Here is a 13,381-nt window from a genome sequence, read left to right on the forward strand (position 1 = left end):
CCATCCAGAATACAGCAGCTCGACTGGTTTTTAACCAACCTAAATTCACTCACACTACCCCTCTCCTCCGCTCCCTTCACTGGTTACCAGTGGCTGCTCGCATCCGGTTCAAAACACTAGTACTTGCGTACCATGCTGTGAACGGATCCGGTCCAGTCTACATCCAGGACATGGTCAAGCGTTACACCCCACCCCGTTAACTCCGCTCTGCTTCTGCTAATCGGCTCGTTGCTCCTTCACTGCGAGCTAAACACTCAAAAAAAAAAAAAAAAAAACACGACTGTTTGCCGTCCTGGCTCCTAAATGGTGGAATGAGCTCCCCATTGACATCCGGACATCAGAAAGTTTACACATCTTCCGCCGAAAACTAAAAACATACCTCTTCCGACTTTACCTTGAATAATAAAAAAATAAAAAAATACTACTAGCAACTTTTGAAACTAACACTTTAGTAGCACTTAAATGGCACTTACTTATAGCACTTTGTAGTTTTGCTTTATTTTGAAGAAATTTTACTTTCTTGATTCTTGTCGTCCTTGGTATGTACCCTCGGGTTTGATAGCACTTATTGTAAGTCGCTTTGGATAAAAGCTTCAGCTAAATGAAATCTAATGTAATGTAATGTAATGTAATGTATAAAATCTTCACTATTAATATTATTTCAAGTTGTCTTATTTCTCAAAAATAGACTGTAGGACAGAAACCTTTGCTCCTTATTTTTTTTTTAAGGACTATTCCTGACAGGTTGTGACAATTTAACACACTTTATAAGATACTGCATTAAATAAGACTACCCCACCGCACAGAATGATGATGATTAATTACTGGGAGCTGATCAATACGAACAATGACTTGGCAAGCTGTTTGGATGTCTTGCCTCTGAATCTCCCGCCTTTTAGCGGTGGAAGGGTGTCATAGTTTGATGGAAGAAGATATCTTTAACTATTAAATATCTTTGGTGTGATTCTGCAGTTTGAGCTCAATCCAGCTTTACTCACCTTGCAGTCTTTCTGGTACTTGCTCCACACCTCTTTGCTGAGGCCCCCGGATGCCTCACATGGTCTGTCTGGAGGAACAATGTTGTGGTTGACCAGAGCTGACAGATGAGTTCGCACAGTGGACAGGTGTCGACAGTAGGCCAGCCCTGATGGACAGATGAGACATGGACACACACACACCCACACACATATACAGCTGAGACTAAGCAGTGATAAAGTCAAGACAAGCTAATAGAAGGTTATACAATTCGGACAACACAAAACTCCACTACAGTATAATGGAGCATCTATGAGTCTTAGCAGAGTAAAAATAACCTTAACAAAAACAGCAGAGCAAATCTCCTGCTTCGACGACTGACAGATGTTCATATAAAGACTAGACTCAAAAGTTGGGCGTATAGTTAATAAACAGTGCTATCTTAAAGTCAATGAAGACGTCTACTGTTGGAAATTCCTACAATCTCTCGGAATTCTACACTTCTCCTTAAGGTTATCTATCTATGACATTAACCTTGCAGCCTACTGAACTAGGAAGGTGGAGACATAAGGCCCTGAATGTGTATGTTGGGTGGGTTTTATCCCCTCTCTTTATTATAGAGAGCAGTCTTTCAGTTGGAAGGCAGGACTTATTGATTTCACTTGTTGATTTATAATTTTCTAATGCTGTCACTCAAAACCCTGTGCTTGCACTGAAATAGCCCCCGTTTGTGCTCAAATTGCGCGCTTGCACACAGATTTATTGCGCTCCAGCTCCATATATGGGTTGGGAATTTTGACAAACAAAAAATCAATGACTGAAGAAGAAAACCAACAGCAGAGCTAAAGCTTGACCACAGTAAACACATCCATGCAACAAAATATCTTAAGTGCAAGTACACAGTTTGTGCACTAGTTAAACAAATATAAGTATAAGTAGGGTCTACTTGGGTAAGAGTGCAAGTTTTTAGTGAGAGCTTTACAAAATCTTTATATGAAATAAAGTTTTATTCTCAAACTGGAAGAGCAACCTCTTCAATTAAGAGAGAAAAAAAAAAACATAGTGACTGAAACAGTCGAAAAAACATTCACAATAACAATAAGGTCTCATAATGTCAAACCTTAACATATCTTAAATGATCTTTCGTCTTCATTTACAGACATAGACAAAAAAAGCTGAGTAATGCTGCAGAATGGCCCAAAGTCTGTGTCTTAATTCTATATTGACATACAATATTATATACAGATTATCACATAAGTTGCATTTTTGTCTTTTTTCTTTTATGACATCAAAATTAATGTACATTCCAACTCCTTCATACTGATATTGTAATTAAAATGACCCTTCTGATTTATTTGGAATTATTGTATATTGTATTACATTACGGTCAGCAAACATATTACCCTGTCCAGACGGAAGTGCACTGAGCAATTCATTAATTTTGAAGAGGAGTTTTAATCTCCCTACAGTAACAGAGTGTGCTATAGGAACTGTTGGATTTCTCTCTAAAATTGTAACCTGACTCTGTAAAGTGCCTTAGGATAATGTATTTTGTGATTTGGTGCTATACAAATCAAATGGAATTGAAATAAAATTATTCTCATTTCGGTTTGAATTCTTCACAAGTAGGATTTCATAAGAAATCTAATGTAATATTTATTATTTAATAATGTAATAGATATGTATTAACTATAGTCTATGGATAAAGTCTTATTCATTCTCGTAACAAAATAAACAAATAAATACATGTCAAATCAAATCGCTTACATAATTACAGACTTAACATAGTCACACTGTTGAGAACCAATAAAAAAGATATTACAAGCATTTATTAATATGGGCCCTAGTACATGCAATATATTACCTTGTGTGACAGCAGCAGAAATGTGTATATCAACACAATTCATCAAATAACCTCAGTATTCAGAAACAAGGTAAACATAAATAGTCTGCTGTGGTAACATTTTGTACTTACATCCATAAAAGGCTCTGGAGACTATCTGCCTCTTCATGTTCTGGCAGAGCATCTTTAGAGGAATACTGGTGGGAAAAAGGTCACTCATTATCACCATGGTTACCACCACCATGGCTGGTCTTCAAATTATTATTGTTATTATCTGATATGGTTTGCATATATTCTGGCTTCATGAAATCTGTGACTTCAAAGTCCCTTTCCTTCAGAAAATGAGGTCAAATATTGTCACCATGTTGATGCATATTCACCAATAACTAGTTGCATATTAGCATACATATTAGGAGACTAATGGATCTTTATAACAAAGTACCTTGTAGTCAGCATGATGTCTAAAGAGGACACAACTTTCAAATAGGGAGAAGTGACAAAAAAGTGAGTCATTTACGAGCAAGACCTCACCCTAAAATGAGGACTTATGATGAATTAGATGGACTCGACTTCCAGTTATTTTGACTTTATTAACATATAATAGTTTTCTATTTTGTTTTATGAGTATAGACCATGTTCATGAATGTGTTAAATGTACTATAAAGCATACTTAGATTGTAATGCATTCACAACCACTTTCTCACTTACTATCAATAACAGTTTTGTCTGAAATAAACAGATTATGATCATACAGAATAAGGCACTAATAAGTGCTAAAAAAGAACTAATATATGACTCATATCATTAACAACTCAGCCAAATGTAACTTCATTATCCATTAATCATCATCATATTATTGTCACGGAATCACCATCGTTTTAATATTATTTCTATTGTCATAGTTTTGCATATACTAATCCATCTGTCATTAGACATTAGATTGTTCTTTTAAAAAGAAATCACTTGTAATGCTTCCCACAAACTTTAATCTTGATGATATTTTCCTACACTTGACATCTATTGCCCTTCTGTCCATCCTGGGAGAGGGATCCCTCACATGTGTCTCTCTCTGAGGTTTCTATGTATTTTTACCTGATTAAAAGTGTTTTTAGTAATTTTTCCTTATTCTTGCTGAAGGTTAAGGACAGAGGATGTCACACAATGTTAAAGCCCAGTGAGACGAATTGTGATATGTGAATATGGGCTATACAAATAAAATTTGATTGATTGATTGATGATAAACTCTACTAGCCCCAGTCTGTTTCTAATAATAAATTATAATGAAAACAACCAACTGCAGTGCACATGAACATGTAATGAAAGTGCATACGTGTGAATGTCTGATGGTTCGTGTATGCAGGTACAGCCAGCCGGGTAGTCGATTGACACATTGCTACCAGCGGTGAAGCAGGACTGGCACAGGGACTCATGAGCGATTACTTCGGCCTGTTGCCATGACGACGGGCTTCCGCCAAAACACTGCATCTCCATCATTTCCCCATGGTCTAAACCGAGAGAGGGAAAGTAAGAAGACAGAGAGGTCTCAGTGCTGTGAGAAACAATGGACAACGTTTTTTTCATATATCACACTCTTTCACACTGGCTATGTTTTATGTCTTACATATTATGACAAAGGTCCCTCAGCTCAACCATAAATACATCTTTCCATGTATTGCTCCTTGTTATTCATGAATCAAGAGATGAGTTGATTGATGGACATTTAACACTAATGTTACATGTGAGAGCTGCAAAAACACGTGTGGAGAGGAAAACAAAATTGGAGGGGGACACTTAAGGAAGCGGTAACAGTGCTGTGGGAGATACAGGCAAAAAGGAGACTGGGAAGTCATGCTGGATCGGTTCATACAGAGGGGAGAGAGGAGACAGCGGAGCGTAGAGGGACGTTCCACTCAATTAGAAGGGATGGGGAAATGGAAGAGGAAGAAGAAGATAAGTGAAAGAGGAGGAGAGGGCAGGGACGAGGCTGATGCTCAGGCCATGCAGGATGCATAAAGCCAGAACAAGACCAATATAAATCATCTCAGAAACAACAAAAAAGAATGGACACCAGGGAAGGCAAAAAACAAGACAACTTCAACATTAAATATATGCTCTTCACCTTAACTCTTCAGGTTGGAGCTGATGACCTGTCATAAATATGAAGCTGCATTTTGTTTGTTTAATAACCCCCAAAAACAAATAATATTAAGAACAAAATAGCAAACAGAAAAAAAATGCTGGAGCGAGACCTCCATTTGGCCTTGTTCCCTTTGCTTTAGGACTATATGTGATCAAAAAGTGTTTTTGGGCTCAGTTATACAACCCTGCTCACACAAGGACTCCACATCTCTACTACTGCGGAACCCCACAGGACCGTAATGAGAGGGGTGGAGGAGGGGACAAGGGGAGGGGAAGAGGGTTGGTGGGTTTAGTGAAGAATTACAGTGAACAGCATCGCAGCAAACGACTGCACAAACAAAGGAGAAACAACCCAGGAAGTCAGTGAAAAGTGAGATAGAAATCAAAACAAACAGAGGAGGAGACTGAGAGAAAGGATTTTCAATCACAAATATGCAAAAACACACAATCGTTCTTTAAAGAACAACAAGACGGGTGCATATTTCCCATGCAAAAACTGTCAAGCATGTTGCAAGTGAGAAATGTAAGGACAAAAAAAGTAAATAAAATCAAGGTCAAATTAAAGAAGTAAATAAAAACGAAACAAATTCTCAAAGCTATTTTTTGTCACGAAATCATAAAACCCAACAGTGCTGAGGCATACTTCACCATCTGTACCCTCGGATATTTATAAGGCAGTTAGCTCTGCAAATTCTTTCACATAACTGACAAGACCTAGGTAAGTTTAATCAGTTGTGAAACCAGTTGGCGGAAAAGTCTGTTAATCTAACAGCGTGTGTCTCCAGTGTTCATTCACAGGCTTGAGTAACCATCCCTGCAAAGCAAATGCATTATCTTGTGTAGCTTAGAGGTGGTGAGAAAGAGAAGAGGCAAAGAAAGAGTGAAATCAAACAGGAGTGATTTAGAGGACGTGTGTAAACAGCTGCTCAGGCATTTACTGCATGTCGGTCAATATGTGTGACGAAGCAGCATTTCTAGTGAATGTATTTCATTGTTGAGTGGACGTAATGGAATGGTCGGAATAAATTTGTAAATAATCTTAATATAAAAGGATTCATCTGACTACTTACAAAAGTAGCTATTCTAACAGGCTACTTGTGACTGCTGCTTTAAGATGGTGTGTCTCTAGACTTCTTTTTCACTGTGTTCCTCCTCTGCCTGTCCTCCATCTGACACTTGGAAGCAGCAGTCTCAGCCATACTATAATCTTTCTGTGGTAGATTGATAGACAAAACAATGTAATAATGAATGTTGATGGCGCTTAAGAGGACACTGTCTGAAGTCTGAGAAAACTTTAAAACGTGCTTGACCCCTGAAACTAAATAAATACAAGACTATGCAGCCACAAAAAGTTAAAGGAATTGATGTTGTATGTTGCATTTGTAAACGTCAGTAGCATTAGAATTTGGCTGTCATACTGCCAAAACTTGATTCATTCAAACCTAACGGTACACAACTGTCCCTGGTCTCTCTCTCTCCCCCGGAAAAGTAGTTTGTTACCCAGATGGTAACTCTCTCTAATTAACTTCACGTAATGTGCAACTGAGCCAATCTGCGAGCCGATAAAGGCCATCTGACACTCAACAAAAGTGAATACAACACAGTTCAGAATATGTTCATTGGTATATTTCAGGTCCACAATTGTCTTGAACTCCATGCCCAGGTTCACATTTACAAAACCAGACAAGCCATATAGTAAGTTTTGACCTCGTCTTTTAACCAGAGTTTTCTTTTCACTTAAAAAACAGCTAACGCTACATTTACTTGCTCCCAATTATTTCCCTTTGGATAACAATATAGCTGTTTGATGATTGGTGGACTGGTTTAGATCTATACAAATCGCGTTCTCTAATGTTAGCATTTCTTCATTTTCAACATGGCTAATATTTGTCCAAAATCATACCTTTAAATAATCTTTGCATTTTAGATTTTGGTTTATCCTCCTAAACTTCCCATGTCCTTGTTAAAAAAGCCAGCGCCAGCACACTACACACTGTTGGGCTCAGCGTCTGGCAGCACACACACAGGTGGACAAAGCTGGTGGAGTCAGGTTGGGAGGAAAGGTGGGGAGAGGACTTGAGAGAGCAATGGGGTGGAAGGCGGGGAGGGACATCTGAAGCTGGGGTGAGGTCTCAGGAGTGGAGGGAAGGTGGGATTGGATGGGTGTGTTAAGGTGATAAAAACCTTTCATGACATTAGGGTCTGTGAGGTTCCGCGAGCAGATCATTGAGATCATAGCATGGAGCCTATCTTCTTCTTCCTCGTCATCGTCCAGCGACGGAGCGCGGCTGCCCGTGGTGTGGTGGTAATTTATAGTGACTGCTTGCACCAGTGGGACAACAGAGAAAACAGTTAGAAGAGTTCCGTCCTACAGGCCTCAAGATGTGCATTGTGGGGTAGCCAGCACACTACACCCAAACTATGAAAAAATTTCATTGGAAGATAATCTTTAAACACATGTTCACTTATTATTTAAAAAGCAATCACAGCGATTAGTGTTACATTGTTGTAACAATATATATTGCATTGTTAATGTATTACTTACTGGCGTCGTAGTGGTATCCTGGGTAGACAATGCGAAACACATAGTCAGCAGCTGTCTGCTCCTCACCATTCCTGTCGTGGTCAATGAGTCGGGCAGCACTGCTCCTCTTCCTCAGTTTTGGGAACACTTTTCCCTGCAGGACACAGATATATTTATTAAAATACAGAGATACACAGTGAGCCAGAGAACACGCATTACACAAAAAGAAATAAGCATATTTTTCAGATGGTAGCTGCAACTTCTGTAGACAACAAAAGGTGACTTTAAAATGAAGGTCTTCGAAGGTCCAGATGTTACTGACCACACTATTCACCATCCCCTCTTAAACCACAGACATTGGACCTACATGGTACTTACACCAAGCTAATATAACTGTGCAGCTGTTTACACTACTATCATACAACAATGAGTTGGCTCAAGTTTCATATGCAGCACTGGTGCTGCTACCCAGGGCCGGTCTTTCCTACAGGCGACATAGGCGGTTGCCTAGGGCGCCACTCAGAGGGGGGCGCCAAAAACTGCGCCGAGCAAAAAAAAAATCCCCCAAAAAAATAATTGCGCCCCCTTCTATATTTGATATGGCCCAAAATATTGTATTTAATTACTTTAACAGTAATTTAAGTAGTTTCATTAGAGAAATCAGTAAATGACAGCAGCGCTCAGGTGGAACGTTTGGCACCGGAGCAGTTTCACCTCGTCCTGTCTCTTTGGCCAGATAGAGAGTCTGGATGAGGGAGTGAATGCTCCGTGTCTTTACGGCTGCTGCATCCATCCTGTATTCTACAGGTTAGTAGTGGGTGAGAGTCAGCTAACTCCTAAAGATCCGCTGGATCACCACGAGTTTCATTGAGACATGTTGATGTTGTTTTGATTTTCTACTTAAGCCTGAAACATGCTTCTGCGACTGCGTCTGCGTCTTTTCACGCCGCTGTGGCGCAAGACTCGTATTCATTCATGCTTCCCCAACCGTTGCGCGTCTTACAAAGCAATTCCGCGCCAGAACACTAGGCGGAGTATGCTTTTTGTCGAGACGACCTTAGAGACGCCTTCTTTCTTCTTCGTCGATTTTTTATTTACATAGCCACTGCGGCTCCTCGTAGCCTTTTTCTGGCGGACAAATCCGCCAGTCAGTGACAGGTTATACAAGTGATCATACTATCGGATATCTTCTGCCAAGTGCTCTTCTATTTGGTCCATATTCGTTCTTCTAAATCTTCCGTGATTTCTGCCGGTATTATGGGGCATGAAACCGGAAATGCAGCTCCAGAAGGGATGTAGAGCAGACCAATCACAGCCTTGCGGGCTGAGTGAGCTTGCGGAGCTTTGCCGTAAATTTTAGAAAAGGGGGTTGACACCCGTCAGCACGTAAGGATGGATACATAAGCACGTAAGGGACCCGGAAGGGCTCTTGCGCTTATGGGCCCGTGAAAACGCAGAAGCATGTTTCAGGCTTTAGACTGGTGAAACTTAGAAACTCCGCTGGGCAGTGAGGCTGGAGACACTGGCACACTAGGTGGGCAGGGCTACATTCGGTGTTTATTTTACCTGCACGTCGTCTTGCAGGCGGGTCGCGATAGTGTATTGTTTACTTTAAAGTGTGTAGTTCAGCTCCGACACACACAGACTCTGTAGTTCATGTATTGGTATTGTGCCTTATAAAGACCAGTTATAAGCTAATGTTCAATAGGTCTATATTGTAAATGTTTATATTTCTGTATGAGTGATAATGTATATTCAAATGTTGGAGGAAAGAGACAACATAATAATTGAATGTATGTTTTATCCACTTTAAAATGAAGTTACACTCTGTGTACTTGTGTTTACTTTGAATAAGATGCAGTCTGGATGAGGAACTGCAGGCTCGTGTCGTTATTGCTGCTGCATTCATGCTGTATTCTACAGATATACTTTGCTGCTGTGGTATCAATTTGGGACTCATAACATATATCTCCAACCAATATTTTGACATAAAAAAAATTATTCTAACATCAGGGTAAAATTAGGCAAAAATTGAGGTACGTACCTCCTTGGTGTTGTCAGAACACACTAGCAAATTGAGGCTTATGGCTGGAGTGTGTGTGTCCAAGCAACTCAGATGAAGAAAGAAATAATTTTATGTTAAGGCGCTAGGAGTGAAGCTTGCCTAGAGCGCCAAATGTGCTAGGGCCGGCCCTGCTGCTACCCCTCCTGCTGTTATTATGAATAATTGAACATGGACAATTGGGGTCCACTTCTACATCTATGTAAACTTATTCTTTGAGGAGAGGGCTGATAGGAGAAGGGTAAGGATGTCTTGGTTGATTTATGTGTGTGTGCTTCCTGCTCATGCTAGCTTTTCCATGTTAACCAACCCTAGCTTTAATAACGGGTGTACATGTTATCAGGCTTAAATAATATGGAGATATAATCTGGATATAGGACAGACAGTAATGCCAAGTGTAATCCTGAAATGTAAATGAGTGCTGATGTAAAACTGACACACCTTGCCTTTCTTGGACCAGAGGGGGGGCTCCAGCTGACCACGCGGTAAGAGGCCTGTTTCCAGGCAAGAGAGGAAAGCCAGGAGGTGACCACCAGGGGGGAAGTGAAGAGGTGGCCTCTGGATCCCATCCTGACTTACCAGAACTAGTGTACCACCATAATCCGCTGAAACATAGTATACTAGAATGAGATAGGTAGAGAGAAATTGAACAGCTGATGTACAAAAAAAAAACATAAAAAGGAGAGTTGAGAAGCGGTCACGACGAAAAATAATTGAAAGTGATATTCAAATAGTGATATGACCGTTATTAAGGCTGCCTCAGTAAGCTCCAAGCAACTGATGCAGCATAACATGACTGGGTGGGAGGGTTGATGGGATGAGCAGCAGAAGCAGCAGTATACTCACAGCGCTGATGGCAGTGGATACAGACAATCTGGCGCAGAGGAACAGTCAGTGCGTAGTCCCAGTAGATACTTAAAGTCACGTAAAATATGTTTTTGATTAGTAAGACAAGGTGGAAAATGAAGTTTAGTGGCAGTTGAGAAATGTGTGTCACTTAATGCATGTTGCAAAATTTTTTGAAAAGAGATATATGATTAAGATTAAGATTAAGATGCATTTATTAGTCCCAATATACATATACATATCTAGATATCTATGTATCTTTATATATATATTCTAATACCTTTTCTCCAGGTCACAGTCTCCCAATGTGCCATTGATGAGCTGGTTGGGGGTCCACTTCAGAGTGAGGTTATCCCCAGCCTGGTGGAGAGACAAGTAGCCCCGCAACATCTCCATCTCCTTCTTCTACCGTGGGAAGAACATAAGGAAGATGTAAGGGAACTGTGACACTTAAACTTTGAAAGAGAGGGAGACAGCATAAAACTGAACAAAAAAAAAAATTGACAATTGAAAACTACTGTCAGTTCAATAGCTATACTCTCAATTGTATGCTGTAGCCTATAGAGCATAGGGGTAGTTAGCCTTGGGTAGCATAAACAAGTATGAAGGTAGGGCATATAGTTGTCCAAAGTTTAAAAACACACACAGACATGTGATGAACACGTCCCAGCTTTTGTGTAATTCAGTGGCTTTCAAATGTACATTTTGTGTCTGTGGGTAGGTTTTCAACAGGCATCTAATATGTAGAAGAAAGGTTTAAGTACACTGTCCTTGTTCTATGGATATAAGAACTATACGGAAAGTTAGAATTCTTAGTGTTTTTGCTCCGAATATTTCGTTATAAGTTGGCTACAACATGAGACATCACATTTTTCTAAAATGGCTAAAAGTATCCTTGATTGGCTATGAGCATGTCCTGTTTGTAATGTAACCAATGAAGTACAGATAATTATGACCGAATCACTTATTTGACTGTTAAAACTCCAGAAATGAGAATGAATTTTGACTGAAATTCCTTCTACTTTTGGATAAATTCATACAAAAACAGTAATGTAAGTGTCTATATAATGATTTAAGAGTTTTTATGCTGTTAAACAATTTCAACAGGAAATTTGTTATCAATATCTTGTACAAGAAAAGACAGTAAATAATTAATAAAAGCCTCTCACACAGCTCATCTGCTTAATCAGATTTAAATGATAATGTTATATCCACAGCAAACCAAAAACAGATTTTTAGGGCCTCCCAGTACTAAAATGTATACATTACTCGATGCACCTTAGTTATATGATACTGTGCATGTATTCTTTATGTAACATCATAAATGACCAGAAAATATGGTATACGAAAGAGCATGCGTGCAATGAGTGCTCTGGGATTCTGTTTCTGCATTCAGTAAAATGTTAGCATGGCTCTGTCAAAACATTGTGGGAGGAAGTATGTGCTCATTATACACTCCCAGGGCCAAACATCAATCAATCAATCAAATTTTATTTGTATAGCCCATAGTCACTAATCACAATTGGTCTCATAAGGCTTTAATAAGGTATGACCCTCAACAAGAGTAAGGAACACTACAAAAGAACATTTTGAACAGGGTAAAAAGAACATAGAAACCTCAGAGAGAGCCTCATGTGAGGGATCCCTCTCCCAGGACGGACAGAAGTGCAATAGACGGCATTGATTAGAATAAACACTTTGTAGCATAATGGAAGGTAAATGATATGGATTATTGTCAGTAATGGTAGAGTGAACATGCTAGAGCTTAGAACAGGAGACTGCTTTCATTCGAATATCACATTTACAAAAAAGAAAATGATGAGATCAAGATAACAGGGTTAGTGATCAGAATCAGAATCAGAATTCTTTTTATTGCCATGTATATTTGCACATACAAGAAATTGCCTTGGTGTGGTTGGTGCACTTTACAAACAACAAATTAAAAACAACAATATAACAATATAAAAAAAAGAGTCAGTGTGATAGAGGGGGCTTGTTTGTGAGCCCCACTGCCATGGGGAAAAAAATGTTCAGGTGACGCAAGGTTTTAGTCCTGATGGCCCGGAACCTTTTTCCGGACGGGGGTCTCTGGAACAAGTGGTGAGCGGGATGGGAAGGATTATCAATGATCTTGCCTGCTCTCTTACTTGTCCTGGAGTGGAACAGATCTATGAGATCCGGCAGGTCACAGCCGATGACCTTCTCAGCTGACCGGATGATACGCTGCAGTCTGCCCTTGTCCTTGGCAGTGGAGGCAGCGAACCAGACGGTGATGGATGAGGTGAGGATGACCTCAATGATGGCTGTGTAGAAGTCAACCATCACTTTCCGCGGCATGCTGAATTTCCTCAGTTGCCGCAGGAAGAACATCCTCTGCTGGGCCTTCTTGCTGATGGAGGTGATGTTCTCCGCCCATCTCATGTCCTGTGCAATGATCGTCCCCAGGAATCTGAAAGACACAACTGTTTTAACTGGGGAGTTGCACCTGCTGAGAGGGACGGTTTGAGCTGGGCTCCTCCTGAAAACTGCTACCATCTCTACAGTTTTTAGAACGTTCAGCTCCAGGTGGACCTGGCTGCACCAGGAAGCCAGGCTGTTTACTTCCTCTCTGTAGGCGGCCTCATCCCCCAAGGGTTGTGTCGTCAGCAAACTTCAGAAGTTTTACAGAGGGATGGCTGGAGGTGCAATTGTTCGTGTAGAGGGAGAAAAGGAGGAGAGAGCACACAACCCTGTGGGGCTCCAGTGCTGATGGTCCGGGTGTCAGAGACAAGCTTCCCCAGCCTCACACGCTGCTTCCTGTCGGTCAGGAAGTTAGTGATCCACCTGCAGGTGGGCTCAGGCACGCTCAGCTGTGTCAGCTTGTCCTGGAGAAAAGCGGGGGAGATGGTGTTGAATGCGGAGCTGAAGTCCACAAACAGGATCCTGGCGTAGTTGACAGGGGAGTCGAGGTGCTGGAGGATGAAGTGGAGTCCCATGTTGACTGCATCGTCTA

General features: G+C 40.5%; 1 protein-coding gene across 2 annotated transcripts in view; it reads right to left on the reverse strand.

Annotated features, from left to right (window-relative positions):
* sgsm2 (small G protein signaling modulator 2) overlaps positions 1-13,381 on the reverse strand; it is a 116,248-nt gene that overhangs the window by 18,359 nt on the left and 84,508 nt on the right. The window contains exons 8-15 of one of the 2 annotated variants that reach the window (XM_062385891.1): positions 10,670-10,794; positions 10,390-10,457; positions 9,985-10,148; positions 7,503-7,635; positions 7,142-7,276; positions 4,149-4,323; positions 2,951-3,015; positions 999-1,144 (exon numbers count right to left, since the gene is read on the reverse strand). In XM_062385891.1, coding sequence (XP_062241875.1) covers positions 999-1,144; positions 2,951-3,015; positions 4,149-4,323; positions 7,142-7,276; positions 7,503-7,635; positions 9,985-10,148; positions 10,390-10,457; positions 10,670-10,794 — 1,011 coding nt within the window. The remainder of the gene's footprint in view (positions 1-998; positions 1,145-2,950; positions 3,016-4,148; positions 4,324-7,141; positions 7,277-7,502; positions 7,636-9,984; positions 10,149-10,389; positions 10,458-10,669; positions 10,795-13,381) is intronic. The other variant, XM_062385892.1, reaches the window with a different exon arrangement.

Source organism: Platichthys flesus, chromosome 4, assembly GCF_949316205.1.
Source record: "Platichthys flesus chromosome 4, fPlaFle2.1, whole genome shotgun sequence".
In the NCBI taxonomy this organism is placed as follows: Eukaryota; Metazoa; Chordata; class Actinopteri; order Pleuronectiformes; family Pleuronectidae; genus Platichthys; species Platichthys flesus.